Here is a 27,096-nt window from a genome sequence, read left to right as displayed (position 1 = left end):
AAATATCTGAAAACAGCTATCATATGCCCCATAATTCTCTTCTTAACTGAGATAAACAGCTCTACTTAATTTCATATATCATGGCATACAACCTGGTCATCATTTTTTAACCTCCTCCTGACAAATTCAAATTTGTCAAGGCTTTTTGAAACAAAGTAACAAGAATTAGATCTCCAGATGAGATCTGACTAGTACAAAACACCATGCCCTTATTACCTGCCTTCTTTTGGTTGCTATATTACAACTAATCCTGAGCAGGAAAAAGCAAGGGAGGGAGGTAGACATGGGACAAAGGAGGTCATAGTTGGGGTGGGGTCAAGGGAGAATATGACTGGCTTACCAGGAATGTTAAAAGCATTTTAGCAGTAGGAAAAAATTACAAAAATTTGAACTAAGCATAATGTATTATGCTTAAATTATTAAGCATAATGTATTATGCTTAAATATACTTAAATGTATTCTTCGAATCTTTTGCTTTCTCTCTAGCAAAGAATCTAGTTTGCATGTATTTCATATATAGTATATTAAGTTCACAGACAAGAAAACCAAACAGTTGTCTTTATTGAAACAGTTTCCTTAGTGTCCAGGACTAGGAAACCATACAGGTGAATATAAATATTTGATGGCTTCTCATGGGATTTTCCACAAGTCAACTGACATTTATAGTCACAGAAGAGTATCATAGAAACTATTGTTGCTTTATATTGTTTCCTCCAGCAAATAACTTCTGGTTAGAAATGAGCACTAATTTCAGTAAATAAGCCACATTCAGCCTTTTCCAAATCAACTATGTTTTAGACCAAGTCTTACTGAAAACAATCACAGTAATTAATGAAATGAAAAAAGACCTTGGAGGCAGAATAAAATGTAATAGGAAAAAATAGTACAATTTAATCCTCAAAAGAAAAGCCTGAGGTAGTACTTAAAAATTACCTCAAATACTGTTCAGCGAAGTGTTTTGTGTTGTTTTTAAATAGTGTTTGTATGTTCCAATAATGTACTATGAAAAGAGGTCATAGAATCATGATCCTGTGATAATTTTGCTAATAACACTGAAAAATATGTTGTTAAGAATAGTCTGAGAAGATGACTGGAGGTCCTATGCAATATATGTCTAAATCACCTTGCTGTCTGACTGCCAATCATCCCTAAAAGTACCAAATAATCTGGGCAATCACTAAGGCTAATTCTTCTGGAAGGTTCCCAAGTTTCTCAGCTTTCTGTTTATCATCCTGCATTTTGCTTAAAATGTTTCCCGCTAATAACTTTGCTGGTGAACTATACTTCCATCCCAGCCGATTTTAAAAGCTATCTTAAGCTGTCAAATCTGATCCCTGGGACTCAAAGTAACCTTTCCTCCTGTTGCTACCTATTGCACTTTGTTCTCTTTTTATGATGATTATTTAGCACGTTGTGTAATGGCTACTGCTGTGTGTGTTTTATAATTCTTTCCTAAACAGAAGTATCTCAAGGGCAGGCTTTTTATTTTGGGGTCACAGACAAAGGGGAGATTAGCCTCTGTGGGTTAGGAATAGCTTTTAATAGATGCTCAATAATATTGGTTAAATGGAAGAGCCTAGCAGTCTTTTGTACTCTGTGATTCTATCTTTATGCAAAGCCACAAAGAGCTTATTGTTGATCTATCACATCCAAGAACTGAATATTAATATGGCATCATAAATTTCAACTTGGTATTTATTATACTTTTACAAATTCTCATTTTGCACTCTTATAAAGAAAAAATCAATTCATAAGCTATTTGCTGTAAGCATAAGGAAAGCTATGCTCTTAAAAGGCCAATTCCTAATTATGCAAGCATTACTCACATTACTTATAATTTTCAAATAATAAAACATAGGGTTCTCTTTTTCCCATACCACGTAAGTGGATTTGTCAAATTATATGTTGAAGGAAAGAAATTTTTGAAAAATTAAAAGCTGACAGCTAAATTGCCCCCAGTTTACATATTCAAGCACAAGCAGAAAAAATCCTGACATTAAAAAAAAAAAAAAAGATCGGGATTTATTGGACATCTCAATAATGCTATTAATGACTAAAATGACAGAGGAATATTCAGGAACTTAGAAGTTTGATCTGCATGTAGCTCCTAAATTGTCTATAAGATTTAACTATTTATATTTATTTAATTTATAACTCTTATGTAGCTCTTATTATAAGCTAAGCACTGCTTTAAGAACCCTATAGTAACTCATTTAATTTGAACAAAACCCCTTCAAAGTTAGTACTATTACTATGCCGATTTTACAGACAAGGAACTAAGGCATCGAGAGGTTAAGCAACTTGCCTAAAGTAACAGAGATAGTAAATAGAAGAGCCAGGATTGAATTCAGTCTGACTGAGTTCTTAACCACAATACCATGGTGCAATCCCTTGAAGCATGTGTTCCTACAGAGTTCAAAGAAAGCATGCTCAGCATGTGACAAACACTGTAACTTAAAGGTATCATTAGAATTACTATTATATTTCCAGGTTCTTTCATTGTTTCAAAGCACCCTTCCCCATATGTGTAACAGGCACAGTTTAATTTGAACACAGACACTGGACCATGGAGAATGCATTGGTCAAAACTTCGGGTTTAACACCTGTTCTGCCTGCCTTTGAGCAGAAATCTATGACCTTGGTCTAGTCATTACATTTATCACAGAATCACTTTCCTATTTAACACTGAGATTGGTATTAGCTCAACTGTTTATTTCAAGGTTATCACAAGAAGAATATGTATATTAGCATTTTAATGAATAGAGTATTCTAAAAAGACAAGACACTATTAAAGGGAAATGGCTAAGGAAAAAAAAATGTCCTCGGCATTATGGTAATTGGTAAACTGCATAAAGACTCTCTGCCCACCCCCTTCAATGTTCATCACATGACGGCCTGATAGCCAGCAGGCCTGGTTGTGAGGTGAGCCTTACCACAAAAGTGTGGGGTCAGGACAGCATTGTACAGAATATGGCTGGACCTCCATCCCTGAAAAATAGAAGTTGACCTTAAAGGTCAGAGCATGTTCTAGGATGCACCCTGATTTATAGATTGCCTGGGGAAGCCAAAGGCATTGACTGAAAGAGAGCTGAACTGATAGAAACAATATTTGTCTTGCTGAGAACGTTTGGCGGCTACTGTGTCAATGAGTAACTGTACGAGTTCTGTACTCACTCACTCTCTATGATCTGCGAGAAGCACTTGGGTTCTGATTTCTCACTTACAATCTTACCAGATAAAGACACTGTGGAGATTTAGCAACATGCCATGAAAAAAAGGTGCTGGTTCTTATTTAAAATTTGCTATATGTTTCAAGAGTTAGTACATTAAGAAAACACCCTAAGACTGGCTCCGTCTTTTGCTGAGGAACCAAAATTGTATCCTTCTTACTTGTTTTTCCAAGCCTTGATTAAAACAAAATAAAGAGAACAATAAATATTGATTGCTGTGCATTTTAAATCATAGATTGATGAGTTTTATACTTTCAAAGGGAAAAATTTAATATATTCTGAAGAGGATTCTGCCCAAACTCTCACTCATTATATGACTCATTTAAAAATTATGTGTTGTCCCTGTACTTTAAATAACATGGATTACAGAATCTGCCTCCACATAAATACTCTGGTTTAGATAAACTGCCTTAGAGTACAAAATAATCTTAAGGTGTCACCCAATTTTCCTATGGCTTTAGGCACTGCGGCCAAATAAACCTTCACACAATGACACCCATTTGAAGCTGCTTGAGAAAAGACTTCATGCCTTCTATTTCATTAGTAACCATTGTGCTTTACTCTAGTAATCACTCATAAAAAAAGAGTGTGATTTTAGCACATAGTAGGTCCCAATAAGATTTGCTGATTAATTAGTTTATCTAACTTATGAAAATGACACACTACAGGATTTCTAATAGTTCTAAGAAATAAATTTCAACATATCAAGATAGTTCTTTGCAATGAATTCTTAATGCTTCTCTCATCTCTTTCTCTTCATTCTATCATCAACTAATGATAAGAGGACAGATGAAAGCAAATGCTCTATGATTCAGCCAACTGGGTTTGAGATTCCATTAGAGTAATAGTAAACATTTTCCCACTTCCTACCTTTATCTAACCTTCATAGGTTTTCCTTATCCAGTTAAGTCAGCCCCATTTTCTACAAGCTCTAGAGACATCATTTATGACTTTTCTGCCTACTCTCTCCTTACTGGTTTGAATTCCAGAGAATAGTCTTTTCCTCACAGCTTTTATCAACCAAACTGGACCTTAAGATGTGTTATAACTTGTCCTTTTAAAATAAACTGTGGCCTTAAATAATGTTTGAGTGGAAAATAAAAGAGAATGTAGTCTTTACATATTATTTTAAAACTAGAGGGGTGCTTGGGTGGCTCAGTCGGTTGAGAGTCTGCCTTTGTCTCAGGTCATGATCCCAGGCTTTTGGGACAGAGCCCTTTGCCTGTGTAGGGCTCCCTTGCTGCTTCTTCTCCCTCTTCCCCTCCCCCTTGCTCTCTCTCTCTCAAACAAATAAATAAAATCTTAAAAAAATAAAACTATATTTGATGAGATAACAATCTCTTTGTTCTCCAAGTATATTTTTCTCTTCTTATATTTTATATATGTTAATATCCTATATCTTCTCCTCTGTTCTCCTCTGCAAATTGAATGACTCCAAATCTACATTACCATAAGCCCATTAAACTTTCTTTTCATTATAAATCCATCATGATAAACTGTTTAGACTTTTCTATACTATCTTACAATATTATAGGTCCTCAAAAAAGTCTTAACCCAACCATTCAGAATTTAGTCTAAGGAGGGGTGCCTGAGTGGCTCAGTCACATAAATGGCTGACTCATGATTTCAAATCAGGTCATGATCTCAGGGTCATGAGATCACCCCACATCTCGCTCTGCACTCAGTGGGTAGTCTGCTTGAGATTCTTTCCCTCTGCCCACCCCCCACCCCCGGCAGGTGCTCTCTTTTCCTTTCTCTCTCTCAAATAAACAAATAAATCTTTAAAAAATTTTAAAAAGTTATTCTTAATGTTATTTTTAACCATAAATCAATATGTAATTAACTCAAAAAGAAACAAACAATAGGTTTAATTCTTAGATTCAAGAAAGAGATTCATGTTGAAAATTAAGATGAGAAGACCAAGTAACTCTATGAAAGGTCTTAAAGATTGTTGGACATATTTTAGCTATTTTGTGTCATATTTGAGTCTCTTATAAACCCCTTTTCCATGAAAGTGCTCAACCTGGCAGAGAAAATTTTTCGAGGTTAATGCTAAATTTGCTACAGAGCCTATCACTTTAAAATAGCAATTTTCAGTTTCATAGATGTGCAGAATTTTACATTCTGGCAGCGCCAAAACAGGCTTCATGCCATTTCATTTGGAATTTGATTAAAAGAACAATTTAATGTCACCTTCCAGTTTTCCTTTTCTAATTTTTCAATGTAGTTCCTAAAATGAACAGAAAATAATCAAGTTTTCCCCCTTCTTTTTTAAGAGAGCTTTTACTTTTTCCCCCCTTATTAAGAAAGACTACCTTCATAGCTAGTAACATAAAAAATAAGTATCTACAAACATATCTACATGTTCATTAACTTTTTGCATTACCAGTAAAAACTTATTTTTTTTAATTTAAAAAAAGTAAAAGGAAAACAAGTACCTGATGATCTGTAGTAGACTATAAAACCACCACAAATTCTTTCCCCCCTCTTGCATCTTCGCCTTTTCAGTATGAAGGCAGGTCCTCTCACCAAAACTATTGTTAGCTTAAGTGATACAAGCTGAGATTTGGAAAGTGCTTGTAATTTGGGCTTGATCTTTCTTACTGCTCTTGGGCCTTCCCACCACCACAGAAGGAAGCCTGATCTGGCAGAGACAAGCTATCTCAGCTGAGCCATGCTCCACTACCCAGCACCGGTCAACCAGAACACCTATGTTACTCTCAGAATGGAGACATACATGGTTGTTTAAACCCACTGAATTTGTAACGATTTGTTAAGCAGAGAAAGCATAATGATACACATCCACTATCATTTCATTCACAAAAATATTTATCCCCAAGCAACAGAAAGGTTATCCTCTCAGAAAGAAAAAAGACAATGGTTAAAATGGTATATATCAGTATTTCTTTTAATGTGTTACATTTTCTTTTCTTACAAATAAACTTCACCTCTCGGAATTTCTGTACTTGTTATTTTCTAAGGTTCTTTGATATTCTGTGTATTTTTTTTTTTTTTTTTTTTAGTTAATATACAATTGTTAGGACTTGGAATTGCAAGGTACTGAATTCTAATCATTATAATTAACAATAAAGTAGAAACACTTTATTTATTTTTTAAAGATTTATTTATTTATTTTGTGAGAGGGACAGAGAGAGTGTGTGTGGGGGAGAGGCAGAGGGAGAGGGAAAGAGAGAGAGAGAACCTGAAGCAGACTCTCCACTGAGCAGGGAGCCCAACGCAGGGCTCCATCCCAGGACCCTGAGATCATGACCTGAGCTGAAATCAAGAGCTTACCTACTGAACCACCTAGGCTCTTCTAAAGTAGAAACATTTTAAAATTGAGAAGCTAATTGTTTATGAGGTATGTTATAGAAATATTTACATATGTAAAACAAAATTAATTTTTTGTAATATATACAAAATAAATAGCAAAAACTTACCCTTGAATCCTTCACTCTTCCATCTTAACTCTACAATTCTATTGGTTTATATGAACACACATTTAATCCTTCTTATTATCAGTAAAGTTAAATAAATATAACTCTGAAAATGAATCTCCTGAGTGTAGTTGACTGGGAAATTTCTTAGCAATCATCCACGGCTAGCAATTTTTGAGAAATTATTTTAGTCTATGCAGAATAGCTCTCATTATAATAATTTCTAGAAATATGGATTCAATCATGAGGTATCCTTCCTTAGTCCAAGAAGTAATCTTAAGGGGGGAAAAACAGATAACTACTTGTAATTTTATGTAATACATAAATAATTTAACTGAAATTTATCAAATCTCTCATTTTGCAAGCAAAGTTTAGAAATCTAAAAATAGCCTTGCTCTACCCAAGAGATCTACTTAAATCTTGTTAACATTCTGATAGTTCATGATTAACAACAAGAAGTCTTTCAGTGTCAGCCTTTATTACACTACTTGATATTCTGACAGTGATCACCTTCTAAAAGGTAAACATGAATGTAGCTATTCATGGGGCAAGATGTACAGTGCAAATTGTTGGTTTTTTAAAAAAAAAATTATGAGACTTTACGTTCCTCGAGTAAATGCAACCAATTTCTTATAATGATATGGAAGCAGGACAAATTAGCAGTGATGAGTGATGAGTAACCAATTTCTTATAATGATATGGAAGCAGGACAGATTAGCAGTGATGAGCTCTGAAGGCTACAAATTTAAAAGAACCCGAATTCATGTTAGAAAAGGAATACCAATTACCAAAGGAAATAAGTTTGGATGGAATACGATAGAAGAGGACAGAAGAAGACAGAATAGGGTGAAGCACCTTCATGTTTACTAATTTTTCTAAATGAGAAAACCTGGTCAGGAGCCAATGTCACTACAGAGAAGATAAAGAAGAAGAATTACAAGTGACATAATATGCTGCCTCTATTATCCTGTACTGAACTACTCTCATCACATAAGTACCTTGAGTTTTTTTCTAAAAGTGATGATGGATTTTAAATTACTACCAAATTCCAATGTTTATGTCCTTTAGTTTCAGACTGGTGGTTTTAATAGGTTAAATGTATCCTAAGTATTACTGAGTTTTCTGTATGAGTCAGCTAACATAGTTAATTCTTAGTAAAACACAAGCTTGTGTTTATGTCATATTTCTTAACCACAATGACATTAGAATTCGATCTTAAATGAAAAACCTCCCTTGGTCCAAAATCCCCTTTCAATTTACATGCTCTCTCCTCATCCCTATACAATGAATTTACCCAGTGTCCACTCTCTGTTCAAATACCTACTTCTCAATCTTTCTTAATAAACTTTCCTAAAAATGTACCTCTTTTTATTCTCCCTCACAGTTGTCTTTATTTTTCTTTTTGGAACTTACCTTGATAAGTATGATGGTTTATTCTCTAATTCCCCATTTGCAGAAGATCTATAAAGGCAAAGCCTATTTTTCAGTAGTTATATCCTCAGTGCCAAGAACAGTGTCTAGCATATAGCATATACTTAATAAATATTTGATGGATGGATGAATAAACAAATAAATGGATAAACTGATGAATGTTAGAGTCATTTTTTTAACTTTTTTTAGTTTTTCTTTTTTAAGATTTTATTTATTTATTTGACAGAGAGAGTATGATCACAAGTAGGCATAGAGACAGACAGAGAGGGAGGGGAAAGCAGACTCCCTGCTGAGAAGAGAGCCTGATGCAGGGCTCGATCCCAGGACCTTGAGATCATGACCTGAGCCAAAGGCAGAGGCTTAACACACTGAGCCACCCAAGCACCCCTCTAGCCATTTTTAAAAAAATCAATGCTTGATTTTGGGGGGCACTTATAAGTTCACTGCAAAATAGAAAAAGGTACAGTGTTTTCCCATATAGTCCCTCAACCCCACAAATGCATAACCTCACCATTATTAACATTCCTCACCAGAGTGATGCATTTATTACAATGGATGAACCTACATTTATACATGATAATTATCCAAAGTCCATAGTTTGCAGCAGAGTTCACTCTTGGTATTGTACATTGTACAGATTTGGGCAAATGTATAATGATACGTATCTGACATTATAATATCATGCAGAGTATTTTCACTGCCCAATATCCTCAGTGCTCTGCCTCTGTGTTTTTCATTTCAAATTTCACTTGTTTATTATTAGTTTATAGAAAAATGATTGACTTTTATATATTAACCTTGCATTCTACAATCTTGCTATAATTGCTTATTAATTCCCGATTTTTTTTTGGTTGATTTTTTAGGATTTCTTTCTACATAGATGATGATGTCATCATGAAAAGATAGCTTTATTTGTCCTTCTCAATATGTATACCTATATTTTCTTTCCTTGTCTTATTGCATTGGTTAGTAATTCCAGTACAATGTTAAAAAGGAATAGTGGGAGGGAGCATCCTTATCTTATTTCTGATCTAAGTGGAAAAGCTTCAATTTCTTACCATTAAATATGATTTTTAGCTATAGGCTTTCTTTTTAAATGTTTTATTTAAATTCAATTTAGTGAATATATACTGTATTATTAGTTTCAGGGGTAGAATTTAGTGATTCATACAAACCACTGCTCATTACATCAAGTGCCCTTTTAATGCCCATCACCCAGTTACCCCATCCCCCCAGCCACCGTCCTTCTAGCAACCTTCAGTTTGTTTTCTGTAGTTAAGAGTCTTTAATGGTTTGCACTTCCCTCTCTGTTTTTATCTTATTTTTTCTTCCCTTCCCCTACGTCCATCTGTTTTGTTTCTTAAATTCCACATAGTTGAAATCATATGGTATTTATTTTTCTCTTACTGACTTATTTGCCTAGCATAATACCCTCTAGTTCCACTCACATCATTGCAAATGGCAAGATGTCATTCTTTTTGATGGCTGAGTAACAGTCCATTGTGTGTGTGTGTGTGTGTGTGTGTGTGTGTGTGTACACACCACATCTTCTTTATCCATTCATCTGTTGATAGACATCTGGATTCTTTCCATAGTTTGGCTGTTGTGAACACTGCTGCTATAAACATTGGAGTGCAAGTGCCCCTCTGAATCACTATGTTTAGCAGATATTTTTTATCATGTTGAGGAAGTTTCCCTGTATTCCTAGCCACTTTTTAAAAATCTTATATCTAATACTTCCGTGTGCCACAATCTAGCTCTTTCTCCATGATGCCAGCAAAAGTGATGTTTGCAATATTATCCATCTGTCACATGTAATCAATGTAAATATTTATCTTGGTCAACTTCTCCATCATATTTGATACTTCTGATTGCACATGCCTTAAAACATGATTTACCCCTAATTTTGGGGGTGCAATGTTTTTCTGGATTCTTTTCTTTCTGACCACTCCTTCTCAGACTCCTTTATAAATTTAACTTTCTCTACCCATTGTTTCATTATTGATGAACTTCTTAACAGTTTCCATTCCTTGGTCTTCTTTTCAAAATTTATTTTGCTTATGGGCTGATTTATACACTCCCTAAATTAATACAATTTATACAATAATTATCTGTGTAATTATAACTTACAAATCTATATCTGACTTCTTCACTACTATCTAGCAAGTTTCTCTGATTCAATATGTGAAATACTCAATTCATTTTCTGCCTCTCAATACAGGTATCTTCAATTTATACTACCTCAGTAAATGGCATCAAGTTTCTTAAAATTATCAAGTTACCAAAAATTACAGACATTTCTTCTTTACTCCTTCCATTCTCCACACTCTTTTACTCAATAACCCCATAAGTCACCAACAATTATCTACTGTATCCTTTAAATACTTACTGGCTTTCTCTTTTTCATTCCATTTGTTTCCCAAGCCAAACCACCATGTCTGACCTGGTCTCCTGCAGTAGACTTCAAATTGTTCCCCTGCCTTACTGTTCTATTTTTTTTTTTCATATTGTCATATTGTAATGACAATGATCTTCTAAAAGTACAAACCCTTTGCATGTGTCTTAGTATAAAGTCCAAATTCCTTAGAACATCATGCAGAGGGGTGCCTGGGTGGCTCAGTGGGTTAAAGCCTCTGCCTTTGGTTCAGGTCTGGGATCATGTCCCACATCAGGCTCTCTGCTCAGAAAGGAGCCTGCTTCCCCAACCCCCTCTCCCTACTTGTGATCTCTGTCAAATAAATTTTAAAAAATTCTTTTAAAAAAAAGAAAACTAAGATTTTTTAAGTCAATCACTTATTTTGTCTTCTTTGATTGCATAAATATACTATATATTTGAGTTGTAAAGTCACAACTGCTATTATTTTCATGGGTTAATTTGACAGCACACAGAGAATTATGCCATGGAACTTAGATAATTTAGTAATTTCTAAACTTTTCACATACAAATTCTAAAATATTCACTGGTAATAGGAATCTCCACATGAAATAAATGGGTCACCATTTCGCTCCAAAGTACATAGTGCTATCCAGGAATGTGAGCAGGTAACTGGGAAGAATTTTGGGGCTTAACCACATGGTGGTCTGTTTACAAGGCGCCTGGAGAATAAAGTCAGCATCCAGTGCACATCTGTGCAAACATTGGTTAATCTGGATGATGTCTTCAAATATGAGGATGTAAAGTAAGTTCTTTTTCCCTTTCCTTTAATCAGGGAAATGATTTCCTGTTGCCTGTTGTGGCTATATCAGAAGTGAGTTGTAATAACTCTACGAGGTTGAGAACATTGAAGTGTAGAGGTATGTCTGAATAAGGAGATATGTGTGGGAGAGATAGACGGAGACATAGAGAGACAGAGGTAAAAGATGGATATTAGAGTATGGAGACAGATCAAGAATTAAATCTAAGAAAAACAATGTTGTCTTGTGAATGAAGTTCACAAATCTGAGCAAATCAATTTCTCCAAGCTTCCACACATAATATAGGAAATGTAGGTGCTATGAGGATTGACTGCAAATGCAGGAATGTGTCTTGTACTTATCTGACACAAGATGCTTTGGGAGGGAAGAATAAAAGCACAAAATTGGATGAAATTCTTGTGAAATAAGCAGCATCAGGAACTTAAAACAAAGTTTTTACAAAGTAATAGGTTTGAGGTAAAATCAAGAAGTGATTTATCTCTAAGAAGAGTGTATATTCGAAATTCTCCTTTCTAGATGTGCTACAATGAAGAGTATCTGTTTGATTACAGAATGAACAGAGTAAAAATAATTATAACTATTAGGATCACAACAAAATTTCTTCTAAGCAAATATAGAAAAGATTTTCTTTCCTTTGGAAATTAAGAATAAGGAAACTTAGAATTCATATGATTACAAAATTTATATGGCTTAAAGGTTAGAATAAAGCTTGGTCACATCACCATCTTTGGGGGGATTAACGTGTAAGTAAAAATCCATCAATGGCAACAACTAAAATCTTCTGTCTTTTAAGATACTACATTAAAATACCTATAGCTTTTTTGACTGGGGGTTGTATAAAATTCCAGTACACTCTAGTACACTGTTCTCGGCACTGGTGCTACCTAAAGGTATGGAAAGGACAACAGAAATGTGCCATTAAAGTAACAGATTTTTTTCAAACTAAAAATGCAGGATGGTCTTTAATGATCTAATGCGTCATATATTTCGTTCCAATAAGTAGTTTTAAAAATATGGAAAAATAATTCAGGTAGGCTAGATATTAAAAGTATTGTTACTAAATGTTTTTATTTAACAAATATTCAGTAATCCCTTATTATATGTAAGAAAATATGGAGTTGAGAAAGAAATAGTAGAAAGACAAGAAAGGTAATATATGTCTGTCCTAAAGAGGTATCTAATCTGACAATTGTGTTTGAGTTCCCCTTATTTTCTCACTAAAAAAAAATTATTTTACAATATAGCAAAGCTATTTTTAAGAAGCTATGGACATTTTTAAACTTTAAGGGTACTTGTTCCGTATTATTTTAATGTTATAAAAGCAAGACATTAAATTAGAACTGGTGTAACTAATATGCTATGCTAAATGACAAAGCAAATATAAAATGGATATTATTTCTTTTTTTTGTATCATGAATTTTTCTTTTATTTTTTTTTAAATAAACATATAATGTATTTTTATCCCCAGGGGTACAGGTCTGTGAATCGCCAGGTTTACACATTTCACAGCACTCATCATAGCACATACCCTCCCCAATGTCCATTTCCCCACCACCCTCTCCCGTCCCCCCTCCCCCCACCAACCCTCAGTCTGTTTCTTGAGATTGAGTCTTTTATGGTTTGTCTCCCTCCCAATCCCATCTTTTCATTTTTTCTTTTCCTACATCCCCCCAACCCCTCCGCATTGCATCTCCACTTCCTCATATCAAAGAGATCATGATAGTTGTCTTTCTCCGATTGACTTATTTCGCTAAGCATGATACCCTCTAGTTCCATCCACGTTGTCGCAAATGGCAAGATTTCATGTCTTTTGATGGCTGCATAGTATTCCATTGTGTATATATACCACTTCTTCTTTATCCATTCATCTGTTGATGGACATCTAGGCTCTTTCCACAGTTTGGCTATTGTGGACATTGCTGCTATAAACATTCGGGTGCACGTGCCCCTTCGGAGCACCACGTTTGTATCTTTAGGATATATACCCAGGAGTGCAATTGCTGGGTCGTAGGGTAGCTCTATTTTCAGTTTTTTGAGGAACCTCCACACTGTTTTCCAGAGTGGTTGCACCAGCTTACATTCCCACCAGCAGTGTAAGAGGGTTCCCCTCTCTCCGCATCCTCGCCAGCATCTGTCATTTCTTGACTTGTTAATTTTAGCCATTCTGACTGGTATGAGGTGGTATCTCATGGTTTTGATTTGTATTTCTCTGACGCCAAGTGATGTAGAGCATTTTTTCATTGGTCTGTTGGCCATCTGGATGTCTTCTTTGCAGAAATGTCTGTTCATGTCCTCTGCCCATTTCTTGACTGGATTATTTGTTCTTTGGGTATTGAGTTTGATAAGCTCTTTATAGATTTTGGATACTAGCCCTTTATCTGATATGTCGTTTGCAAATATCTTCTCCCATTCTGTCAGTTGTCTTTTGGTTTTGTTCACTGTTTCCTTTGCTGTGCAAAAGCTTTTGATCTTGATGAAATCCCAATAGTTCATTTTTGCCCTTGCTTCTGTTGCCTTTGGCGATGTTCCTAGGAAGAAGTTGTTGCGGTTGAGGTCAAAGAGGTTGCTGCCTGCATTCTCCTCAAGGATTTTGATAGATTCCTTTCTCACATTGAGGTCCTTCATCCCTTTTAAGTCTATTTTCGTGTGTGGTGTAAGGAAATAGTCCAATTTCATTTTTCTGCATGTGGCTGTCCAATTTTCCCAGCACCATTTGTTGAAGAGGCTTTTTTCCATTGGATATTCTTTCCTGCTTTGTCGAAGATTAGATGACCATAGAGTTGAGGGTCTATTTCTGGGCTCTCTATTCTGTTCCATTGATCTATATGTCTGTTTTTGTGCCAGTACCATACTGTCTTGATGATGACAGCTTTGTAATAGAGCTTGAAGTCTGAAATTGTAATGCCACCGACTTTGGCCTTCTTTTTCAATATTCCTTTGGCTATTCGAGGTCTTTTCTGGTTCCATATAAATTTTAGGATTATTTGTTCTATTTCTTTAAAAAAAATGGATGGGATTTTGATAGGGATTGCATTAAATGTGTAGATTGCTTTAGGTAGAATAGACATTTTCACAGTATTTGTTCTTCCAATTCATAAGCATGGACTATTCTTCCATTTCTTTGTGTCTTCCTCAATTTCTTTCATGAGTACTTTATAGTTTTCTGAGTATAGATTCTTTGCCTCTTTGGTTAGATTTATTCCTAGGTATCTTATGGTTTTGGGTGCAATTGTAAATGGGACTGACTCCTCAATTTCTCTTTCTTCTGTCCTGCTGTTAGTGTAAAGAAATGCGACTGATTTCTGTGCATTGACTTTATATCCTGACACTTTACTGAATTCCTGTATAAGTTCTAGCAGTTTTGGAGTGGAACCTTTTGGGTTTTCCACATATAGTATCATATCATCTGCAAAGAGTGATAGTTTGACTTCTTCTTTGCCAATTTGGATGCCTTTAATTTCTATTTGTTGTCTGATTGCTGAGGCTAGGACTTCTAGTACTATGTTGAACAGCAGTGGTGATAACGGACATCCCTGCCGTGTTCCTGACCTTAGCGGAAAAGCTTGCAGTTTTTCTCCATTGAGAATGATATTTGTGGTGGGTTTTTCATAGATGGCTTTGATAATATTGAGGTATGTACCTTCTATCCCTACATTTTGAAGAGTTTTAATCAGGAAGGGATGCTGCACTTTGTCAAATGCTTTTTCAGCATCTATTGAGAGTATCATATGGTTCTTACTCTTTCTTTTATTAATGTATTGTATCACATTGATGGATTTGTGGATGTTGAACCAATCTTGCAGCCCTGGAATAAATCCCACTTGGTCGTGGTGAATAATCCTTTTAATGTACTGTTGGATCCTGCTGGCCAGTACTTTGGTGAGAATTTTCGCATCTGTGTTCATCAAAGATATTGGTCTGTAATTTTCTTTTTTGGTGGGATCCTTGTCTGGTTTTGGGATCAAGGTGATGCTGGCCTCATAGAATGAGTTTGGAAGTTTTCCTTCCATTTCTATTTTTTGGAACAGTTTCAGGAGAATAGGAATTAATTCTTCTTTAAATGTTTGGTAGAATTCCCCTGGGAAGCTGTCTGGTCCTAGACTTTTGTTTGTTTGGAGATTTTTGATGACTGTTTCAATCTCCTTACTGGTTATGGGTCTGTTCAGGTTATCTATTTCTTCCTGGTTCAGTTGTGGTAGTTTATATGTCTCTAGCAATGTATCCATTTCTTCCAGATTGTCAAATTTGTTGGCATAGAGTTGCTCGTAGTATGTTCTTATAATTGTTTGTATTTCTTTGGTGTTGGTTGTGATCTCTCCTCTTTCATGATTTTATTTATTTGCATCCTTTCTCTTTTCTTTTTGATAAGTCTGGCCAGGGGTTTGTCAATCTTATTAATTCTTTCAAAGAACCAGCTCCTAGTTTTGTTGATTCGTTCTATTGTTTTTTTAGTTTCTATTTCATTGGTTTCTGCTCTGGTCTTTATGATTTCTCTTCTCCTGCTGGGTTTAGGCTTTCTTTGTTGTTCTCTCTCCAGCTCCTTTAGGTGTAGGGTTAGGTTGTGTATTTGAGACCTTTCTTGTTTCTTGAGAAAGGCTTGCACTGTTATATATTTTCCTCTCAGGACTGCCTTTGTCGTGTCCCACAGATTTTGAACCGTTGTGTTTTCATTATCATTTGTTTCCATGATTTTTTTTCAATTCTTCTTTAATTTCCTGGTTGACCCATTCATTTTTTAGAAGGATGCTGTTTAGTCTCCATGTATTTGCGTTCTTTCCAAATTTCCTCTTGTGATTGAGTTCTAGCTTCAGAGCATTGTGGTCTGAAAATATGCAGGGAATGATCTCAATCTTTTGGTACCGATTGAGACCTGATTTATGACCCAGGATGTGGTCTATTCTGGAGAATGTTCCATGTGCACTAGAGAAGAATGTATATTCTGTTGCTTTGGGATGGAATGTTCTGAAGATATCTGTGATGTCCATCTGGTCCAGTGTGTCATTTAAGGCCTTTATTTCCTTGTTGATCTTTTGCTTAGATGATCTGTCCATTTCAGTGAGGGGAGTGTTAAAGTCCCCTGCTATTATTGTATTACTGTCGATGTATTTCTTTGATTTTGTTATGAATTGGTTTATATAGTTGGCTGCTCCCATGTTAGGGGCATAGATATTTAAGATTGTTAGGTCTTCTTGTTGGACAGACCCTTTGAGTAGGAATAGTGTCCTTCTTCATCTCTTATTATAGTCTTTGGCTTAAAATCTAATTGATCTGATAGAAGGATTGCCACCCCAGCTTTCTTCTGATGTCCATTAGCATGGTACATTGTTTTCCACCCCCTCGCTTTAAATCTGGAGGTGTCTTCGGGTCTAAAATGAGTTTCTTGTAGGCAGCATATTGATGGGTTTTGTTTTTTTATCCATTCTGATACCCTGTGTCTTTTGATTGGGGCATTGAGCCCATTAACCTTCAGGGTAACTATTGAGAGATATGAATTTAGTGCCATTGTATTGCCTGTAAGGTGACTGTTACTGTATATTGTCTCTGTTTCTTTCTGATCTACTACTTTTAGGGTCTCTCTTTGCTTAGAGGACCCCTTTCAATATTTCCTGTAGAGCTGGTTTGGTGTTTGCAAATTCTTTCAGCTTTTGTTTGTCCTGGAAGCTCTTTATCTCTCCTTCTATTTTCAATGATAGCCTAGCCAGATATAGTATTCTTGGCTGCATGTTTTTCTCGTTTAGTGCTCTGAATATATCATGCCAGTTCTTTCTGGCCTGCCAGGTCTCTGTGGATAGGTCTGCTGCCCATCTAATGTTTTTACCCTTGTATGTTACAGACTTCTTTTCCCGGGCTGCTTTCAGGATTTTCTCTTTGTCACTAAGACTTGTAAATTTTACTATCAGGTGACGAGGTGTGGACCTATTTTTATTGATTTTGAGGGGCATTCTTAGCATTTCCTGGATTTTGATGTTTGTTCCCTTTGCCATATTAGGGAAATTCTCTCCAATAATTGTCTCCAATATACCTTCTGCTCCCCTCTCTCTTTCTTCTTCTTCTAGAATCCCAATTATTCTAATGTTGTGTCATCTTATGGTGTCGCTTATCTCTCGAATTCTCTCCTCGTGGTCCAGTATTTGTTTGTCTCTCTTTTGCTCAGCTTCTTTATTCTCTGTCATTTGGTCTTCTATGTCACTAATTCTTTCTTCTGCCTCATTTATCCTAGCAGTGAGAGCTTCCATTTTTGATTGCACCTCATGAATAGCTTTTTTGACTTCAACTTGGTTAGATTTTAGTTCTTTTATTTCTCCAGAAAGGGCTTTTATCTCTCCGGACAGGGTTTCTCTAATATCTTCTATGCCTTTTTCGAGCCCGGCTAGAACCTTGAGAATTGTCATTCTGAACTCTAGATCTGTCATGTTACCTATGTCCGTATTGATTAGGTCTCCAGCCTTCGGTACGGCCTCTTGTTCTTTTTCTTCAGGTGAGTTTTTCCACCTTGTCATTTTGTCCAGATAAGATTTCCTTTCTCTTGCTGTGGAATTCTGCTGTTCTTGGTGAGTGAAGTTGGTTTTGGATGGGTTTCTTGTTGATCTTCTGGGGGAGGGGCCTGTTGTAGTGATTCTCAAGTGTCTTTGCCGCAGGCGGAATTGCACCACCCTTGCCAGGGGCCGGGCTAAGTAATCCGCTCGGGTTCGCTTTCGGGAGCTTTTGTTCACTGAGCGCTTTCCGTAGAGTTCCAGAGGACGGGAATGAAGATGGCGGCCTCCCAATCTCTCGGCCCAGAGGAGCCGAGAGCTTGGGGTTCCGCTCCTCAGTGCGCCCTCAGAGAAAAGCGCCCAACCGCCCCGCCTCCCTGGCCTGTGGTCATGCCTCTAGGAAAGCAGTCAATTGCTGGAAGGTGGAGAAAAGCGCCCGGTTGCTTCCGTCTCCGTGGCCTCCGGCCGCTCTCAGAGCCCACCCAGCCTGCGACCGGCACAAGGTTACCCCCCGCTGAAAGCTCGCTTCTCGGCTCTGTCTCTGTAGCCGGCTTCCCCGCTCTAATACCTGCGAGCTCTGCGGCACTCAGACACCCCCGGTCCTTCTGTGACCCTGTGGGACCTGGGGTTATGCTGACCCCTCCTGGGTTTCCCCCCGGTTTAGCCTCTGGAGCAATGTCTCCCAGTGGAGCAGACTTTTAAAAGTCCCGATTTTGTGCTCCGTTGCTCCGCCGCTTGCCGGGAGCCAGCCCCTCCCCCCGGGGTCTATCTTCCCGTCGCTTTGGATTCACTTCTCCACAGGTCCTACCTTTCAGAAAGTGATCAATTTTCTGTTTCTAGAATTGTTGCTCTTCTTCTCTTCGATTTCCCATTGGATTTGTAGGTGTTCACAATGGTTAGATAAGCTATCTAGCTGATCTCCTGCTACCCGATATCGTCTCAGCCTGCTACTTCTCCGCCATCTTGACTCCTTCTCCCCAAAATGGATATTATTTCTTATAAGAACTCTTAAATATATGCTAGGGAAGAATGAGGTTGCTTAAAACACATAATAAAAAATATAGCTTAAGATAACATGCTATAAATATCTTATTTCTGAATATCATAAGTATTTTAATAATATACAATAATGAATCTGAGGAAAACTTAATTCTATAACCATTTGATTTCCCAGTCTCACTTGAATTACATATTTAGTTTTTAAAGTATTGCTGCCCATAGTCTCATTTTTCTGATAAAATGATAAAAATTGAATTAATTTAAAAATATGGACCAAAGAATTCAAGTATTTACTTAAAAAAATCTATGAAGATACTGATTTTAAATTATTTGAAGACATTTGCCTCTTTAATTCCAAATTTGGCTCTTAGAAAATAGCAACAAAAACATTATATACTACAAATGTAAGGCACTGTCAGTTTAGGGTTAGCAGGCTTAAAATATAACACTAAAGTTTTATTTTATTCATCTATTCCTGTTAGGAATATTTATGATTATAATTTTCTTTAGAGATATATACTTTCCTGAGGATATGGTTCCATATTTAACGCTGAAACTGACCGTACATATTTGGAGAGTGGCTCAAAGTGGTTGCAACAGTTTTATTTCAGTGGCACTGTATCAAAGCCCCTACACTAGCAATGAGTTAATAAAAGCCTTAGAAGAGAATTATATTTGAAATGAACTAAATGAACTAAGTACCATTCTGTAATAATATAATTGTTTCAGAAATAATACATTCATAATAATGTCATATAAAAATACAAGAAAACACATTTAACAAATAGAGCACAATAAAATCCAATAACTAGTGGTCAAAATGGCAAGTTAATAGTTTTATTTAATTATTCTTTCCTTCATTCAATCAATAGTTATTGGACTTCCAGTATGCATAAAGGTACTAGGTTAGGTACATTGTACAGTGATGAGTAACAAACTGGTCCCTTAATACAGACACTAATACTTCTCTTCTTCAAAACTATTTTTCAAAAGCCATCTAAACCTCTGAGTTTTCCAAGGTTTATGCTGGTTCACAGAAATTTAACCCAAAACATGTTTAGTTTTCCTATATTGAACAGATATAGCCCACTTTTTATTTTTCTTGGTACAGATGTGAAAAAAATAGATTTTTTCAAACTTAATCATCGTATTACCTTTAATCAGAGAGAAAAATCTCTATACAAATTTACACAGTGCGAAATTATTTGACGTACAGCTCTTTCCTTAATGGGAACAATTTGGAAATTATGGAAGTTACCCTGAATCCATAACTATGCATGCCAATGAAGTACTTCACAGATGAAAAACATTTTTGAAATATGATCAATGGCTACTCAATATTTGCAAATCAAAGTTTTTGAGAAGACTCTGAAGAACAATGCTGCTGAAACATCATCTTTCATTTATTTATAGTGTTAGAAAAGTAATGGTTAGAAGAGCTACAAGATACTGATATTATCAATCACTAAAATAAGTTCTATTTATTTACAGTGGCTAATTTAAATAGATTGAATTGGGGATTATTTTTCAGTGAGAATGAAATTTTAAATATCTAATATGTCAATATTAGAGAAATAAAAAAATTTACTATATTCAAGTAATACTTGTAGTGACTTTGAAGTGTAGTGTTACTCACTAAAACAGTTTTAAATTATTTGAGAATACCACTAATACAAATATAATTCAATTATAAAATAGAAATTATAAAATTGAGAGTACTACAGAAGAGTAAACTGATTCACAGCATACAGTAATCTTGTATAGAACACCCATACTGCACCACACCAAATTTGTCAGTCACTCATGCAAACAAAGAGGATAACTACTGAAATGCTTAAATCTTGCACTTACCAACCTCCACAATACTAGAACAGTTGGGATCTGTGAAGCCATCTGGACACTCACAGGAAAAGGAATTGTCAGATAATCCTGACAAACAAACACCTCCATTTTCACATGGATTGGGATCACAAATATCACCTGAGAAATAAAGAAACAGATAATGAATTTTCATTTGTCTTAGGCACCAAAATATACAATTTCATATGCCATCTTCCTTTGGTAAAGTCATCATACTTTTTAGATTTACAGAAAAGGTATGCAAGACCCATTTGAATCTATGTGCTTTTAAGAGAGATGGTATTTAACATAAAATTAAATTTTCTAATTCAAACATTACATACTGAATAACATACTAAAAGTTAACTAACTCAGTCTGGGGTTCCTTCATTACATGTAAATAAAATATTGTCTGATTTGTTAAAGATTAACAGAAATATCTCTGCTAGGCTTATTTATTAATTACTCCAATAAAAATAAAAAAAAAAACTTTCTAAGTCCACACACCTAACTCTGAAACTCTGCAATTTCTCTCACTACAGGAGTGGGGTTTATTTCTGGATCCCTAGAATCTGGGCTTGTCCCTGTGACTTGCTTTGGCCAAAAGGACATTAGCGGACTCGAAGACAGCAGAGGTGTGATAAGGAATTTGAATATTTCTACTTCTTGGAACCCTGACAAGGCCATGCGAATAAATTCAGGCTAGCTTGCTTAAGAGAGGTGAGAGAAACATGGAAGAAGGAAACTGCCACAGAGAAATAAGTTGTAAATAAGCCATAACAAAAACCTATAATACGTGGCTTCAGCTTTGGTACTGGGTGGTAGATGGTACTGGTGGAATCTGGAAAGGCACTGAACGAATGACTACAGGAGACTAGAAAAATGTGAGGCTATCCCATATTATGTAGAGAAAAGCAGCTGAGGAAAGTTTAGTGACAGAAAATACACCTAATGATCTTTTGTATATCAGTAATGAAATTTCCAGGCGGAATATCAAACTGTCAGTTGTCTCTTAACAGCTGCATTGATAAGGTACTACAAGAAAGAGATGTGATAAATAAAGAACTGATGAGCTTGAAAGTACAGGAATACAGAGACCAGGATTTGATATAACCAACCAACCAACAACAACAAAAACTATGTTTCAATCCCAGCCTCTCAAACCAGTGAAAGAGCAAATCCAGAGCTTTGTCAGAAAGACATGGCCTCAACATAAACATCAAATTAAGGATATGCTAGAAGGCCCTTATGAAAATATTTCAAATAATTCAACTACAGCCTGAAAGTCCCTCTAGGCTAAATAAAAGAGCCTCTAGATTTTTTTTAAAAGGTTTTATTTATTTATTTGACAGATAGAGATCACAAGTGGGCAGAGAGGCAGGCAGAGAGAGAGGAAGGGAAGCAGGCTCCCTGCTGAGCAGAGAGCTGAATGCACAGGGCTGGATCCCATGACCCCGGCATCATGACCTGAGCCAAAGGCAGAGGCTTAACCGACTGAGGCACCCAGAATTCTTAAAGGTATTGTCTAAACAGCTTGACACACCCAAAGCAGCACTGATTAAGTTTTGAGTGAAAAGCTGGCTTCAGACAAAGTCATGGGTGTGGTTTTATTGCACAGAGAGGATATAAATTGGATTCAGAAAAGCTCACAGAATTTTTAAGGGAGCTTTACAGGGGAAAGTGCCATTGCCAGATTAAAACAGAAGGACGTTTTTCACATTTACAAAAGTATCTGTGTCCCAACTTCCTACTATTTTGTATTTCTTAGAAACTTTATTCTGCTGTCCCATGAATTATTTTCTCTCTTTCCTAGACTAATGACTTTAAGACCTTAGAAAAATAAAAATGAAGGTTAAGATTTGTCACATTTTTAAGCAAGTAATTACCTATATTAATAGCATAGGTAAAAATACTACATTAGCAGTGGAATGGCTATTAGAAAAGAGTCATGAAATACGTGAATAAATGAGAGAATGAATATGTCTTGGGAATATCATAGAATTTAGTATGGCTAGACCATGGATTATTTCTAATACATTGTACACTTGTGAAAATTCATCTTATATGTTATCCCCCTTTTTGATACTTACTCAGTGTCTTTTTGAAAGGTAAGAAATAGGTAACAGATTTGACCAAAATGTACAAAGTAGAATCAAGATAACACTGTGACCAAATTGATGTGGGGGTTGAAGGAGAACAAGAAATCTGGGTTGATGTCTAGAGCTCCCGCCTGTATGACTGAGTGGCCATCTTTCATAAGGAAATTTAATAGATTTAATTTTAAAGGAATTACTTTGTCTAAAAAGTCGGTGGGACATCCAAAATGAAAATGTCGCATTAAATCTACTGAACAGGCATATACGGAAATGGAGAGATTTTGCTACAACATGGATTGCTAAGTAGAGATGTGAAAACTATTTCAGTGAGTCTTTAAAAGAAGGGCAGAAGAGGGTACCAGGAAATAAAAGAAAAGAAGAGAAGAGGTCCTTGGGCATACCAACAAATAAGTGAGAAAAAATAAGGAAGAGTCTTTGAAACAGAAGGGGGAAAAAAAAGGGAAGTTAGTGCTAGGCCCTTTCTACTTCAGTACTAATATTCAGTTCATTTACTCAGTGACTTAGTATGTCAAGGTCTGCCTGAGATTAATAAAGGTCCCCACATGTACCAGTGTTAGATGGACAATGTCAGCAGAAAATAAAATTTTGGCCTTGAACAAAGCAGAGGGTAGGCAACAGAAGCCCATCAAACATAATTAGGGTTATTGTAACCGTGCTTTCAATCTGCTTCCCCACATCTAACTATGAAATGTACCCCGGTGTCAGATGGGTTCTGCATGAAGTAAAGGCTAAGACAAAGTTAAGAGTGCAACACATTTATGAAGAACAAATGTCTGTGAAAGATAAACGAGGAGAAACCAGTAATTGGCAGGAAAAGCCTTCATTCTGGGATGCAGGTCTGACACCTGAGAAAAGAAATGGGGGCAGGTGGTCGTGGGGACGAAGGAGAATGGAGCAAGTGAGCCTCAGTCAGCAATCCAAATTTGACAAAGTCTTAGCCAACCCAGGAGGAATGAAAGATGACTCTTTAAAGGAATCCTCCAAGGGCAGAAATGACCAGGCATGGGTACCGTTGCCATGTTCAGTCACGGGCTGAAGGCACAGTGACACTCGAATGCTCCAGGGGGACCCTCGAAGTGCTGCAGAAGGCCTCTGAAGGCTAACTCCATTCCTTGCAGCTGGACCACTTAGTTCCTTGGAGGGATACTGCAGCAGTGCCCTTCCGGCAGATGCTACAGTCCCCCTCACTCTCACCATTGTCCTGGTTAGGATCAGTTACATTTTTATCTTGCTCTAAACCATCATATCTGAGCCTGCCATCCTCTCTACGTACCCCTTATCTCAATGGGTTGTACAGATGAAGCCTGATGCTTTAAGCAGAAACAAATCCTCTAGCTGGCAAATCAAGTCTAATTAAAATGCACTGTAGGGATTTCTGATTCCCTGTCATTTCAATTAACCCGAGAAAGCATCAGGTCAGGTAAGAATCCTGATTAAAATGCAATAGATTCCTGGACCTCAAATCAGTGCTTTTTGTCTGTTCGTTTATTTCCCAATGGATGTGTTGGTAGAGTCCTTTAAAACTAAGATGGCAGCCAGTACAAGAAGACAGGCTCGATATAGGAAAACAGGACAATATACAATTTCATGGTTCTTTATTCCACTGTCAGCAGGCCCCTAAAATATACCTCTGCATATTATAACCTGTGTGCACCATTATACCTGGATGCTTCTTGGCTGGCTGGCCTCACCTGCTTTAGATTAGGACAGATGTGTTTAATTTGAATCTAACTATGTTTTATGATTCCATCTGCAGTTTATGGCAGACTCAGGCAAATTAAGCGGATGCCGATTTGCCTTTTGGCAATAGAATGAAGCAATTATTTTTCCCAGGGGCAAGAAATCATTGCAGACTAAATTTAACTTCCTGTTTGCCTGGTCTTTCTCCCATTCTCCAGGGTTCGGCTTGGAGTGGGACCATCCTGTCTGAATCCAATGTCCATCTCATTCTTCTCACTGGCCCACCACCTGTTGCTAGTCACCTATTCAAGGTGACTCGGGGATTGTCTTATTTCATCTCATTATAAATTTGCAATGCATGATCACTTAGCCTAGATAGCAAAGTAGTTAGGCATCTATATAATACAGTGTGTAGCACGGCAGAAGACAATGTAAAACCTTCTCTAAAAAACTAAAATCTCTTCATGATTGTGGTTGTGTGTGTTTTATTTTTTCTGTGAGGTCAATATACAATCATGCACCTTCTAATGCCAAGTAAAGGAGAAAATCCTTTGTTGGCCATACTCTGGAAATCAGGTGAAAAGAAGAGCTAGTTTTTCTCATCAATGTCTAAATTCTCAGATATTTACACATCCTGTTTTCTTTGTATGTTTGTGCCCTTCTCCAGTTCACAGATCAGTGAATCACTGATTCATTCAGCACGTACTGATACTCCAGGAAGCACAGGAGAGGCTGGGAATATAGCCTAGAAGAAGACACATAAGGTTCTACTGTAGTGGAGGGGATGCATAATGAAAAACTAGCAAACAAGTAAGCAAGGTATTGGTCACTATAATAAAGCCATAGAGAGGGGGGGTACAAGAGAACAAAGTGGTGAGAAAGGCAGTAAAAAGAACTGGTTACTTAAATAAACAGTCAAGAAATGCTTCTCTGAGGAGGTGTCATTGGAGCTGAAAACCAAGAGATGAACAGTGCCAGTCATGTTAAAACCTAAGGAAGTCTTTCAGGCAGGGGGATAGCAAATGTACAGTCCTACTGATAAGCAAGAGTAATGAATTCAAGAAATGGAAAAGAGGCCAATGCATTTGGGACAGGGTAACAAAATGTCACTAAATGCTTTTTGTCAGCAACACAATTTTAGCAGCAGCCAATTTATAATTTAAAGCCCACACTTGACTGTTTGTCCTCATGATAATCAAGGGCATTTCTGCCAAGCCTACTCTTAATATTTATCAAACATCTACTGGAAATATATTATTGTATTTACATGCTGATATATTTGTATATTGATATTTTTCACATATTAATATATCTACATAGTACTGCTAATGTATTCAGGTATCTACATGGTAATGTAAATATACCTATAATTTATTTTGATGAGTGCACGCCTCTCCATTTTCTATGTTCCTTTAACTATGCTAGAAGTCACCCTGCCCTCTCTCTGTTTCTGCAGAAGAAATCTATATACCAGTGTAAAATTAAAAACAAAAATAAAAATGGTAACATATCACTCAAATAGGTTACTTCACTAACACAAAATATTATTTCATTTCTTCAGTATCTCCCCACACTAAATGTGAAGGATATTGCCATACTTTTTCATATGTGGGAAAGTAAAATGCAATGGCCATGTAAAGTCATGTTTCACAACTATGACACTCCAGCCTGTGTATTACAACTAATCTTCAGTTTATCGCCCTGCCATAACTTGGTAGCTATACTCCTATCATTTCATTTACAAACTGAAAGAAAATAAAAGCTTTGTCTTCAACTGCACAAATTGGAATTTTTACCAATCTGTAAACAGAGTACTTGGCAAAATGAGCCAATTATAGTCTACAAGTGAGCAATAACTCTAGTTAAAATGAAATAAATTTCATGAGAATTTGCATACTCGACCTGGTAAAACTCACAGAAAATGTTAGCACCCTTAATGACTTACAGTCGGTGAAACTGTGCACAACAAAATAAATGTCACTTTTTGAATCAACAACAGGTCTCTCAATTTACTTTGTGACTTCCCGAGAGACCACTTGTGTTGAATATTGAAATTTCATTTGTTGTATGTTCTAATGAGTGTGATGCACTGAGTTTTATTTTAAAGCCTTCTTTCATAAACTAAAGTTTATGAGTATAGCCAGTTTAAATTTAAAAAAATTAGTTAAAAAGGTTTGATCAGTTTGTTACCTTCATATGTGCTTTCAAAATAAATTCTAATCGATATTTCAGACCATTACTTCAATTAAGAGGAAGAGAGAAGGAAAAAGATAAAAATGCCAATAAGAATAAATCTGTCTGCATTGATAGGATCTGCCATTTTACTGGAAAATCACTGAACGTATGTGCAATAAAAGACCATCTAATTCTACACACTGGTGGCCACAGGGCCCCCAAATGACCATATTCAACTATGAAAGACACAAATCTAATGACTAAATGAAGGAACTTCTTTGACTCTGCGCCACACTAAGGCTAACTTAAAGCACATTATCTCTCAGCTGATAGCCAGTGGTTTATCACACTATTTCTAAAGACATTTCTCTTTTTAGATAATGTTTAAATGCTAAAAGAATATCAAAGAGAATTAGAAGAAAATTAGCAAAAATTGTTGGGTAATGACAACGTGAATCTTGTATCCTTTAACACAGCTTCAATCAAGGCTGACTGTATAAAACGACAAAAGTATTTGGCG

General features: G+C 36.3%; 1 protein-coding gene across 1 annotated transcript in view; it reads right to left on the bottom strand.

Annotated features, from left to right (window-relative positions):
- Positions 1-23,918, bottom strand: part of EDIL3 (EGF like repeats and discoidin domains 3) — a gene marked incomplete at its 5' end in the record, with an annotated part of 295,014 nt that extends 271,096 nt beyond the window's left edge. The window contains 2 exons of the mRNA XM_080804329.1: positions 20,617-20,745; positions 23,732-23,918. Coding sequence (XP_080660455.1) covers positions 20,617-20,745; positions 23,732-23,918 — 316 coding nt within the window. The remainder of the gene's footprint in view (positions 1-20,616; positions 20,746-23,731) is intronic.
- Between the last annotated feature and the right edge of the window lie 3,178 nt (positions 23,919-27,096).

This window comes from Martes martes, assembly GCF_963455335.1.
Source record: "Martes martes genome assembly, chromosome: 5".
Lineage (NCBI taxonomy): Eukaryota > Metazoa > Chordata > Mammalia > Carnivora > Mustelidae > Martes > Martes martes.
This window is presented reverse-complemented; position numbering and strand designations above follow the sequence as displayed.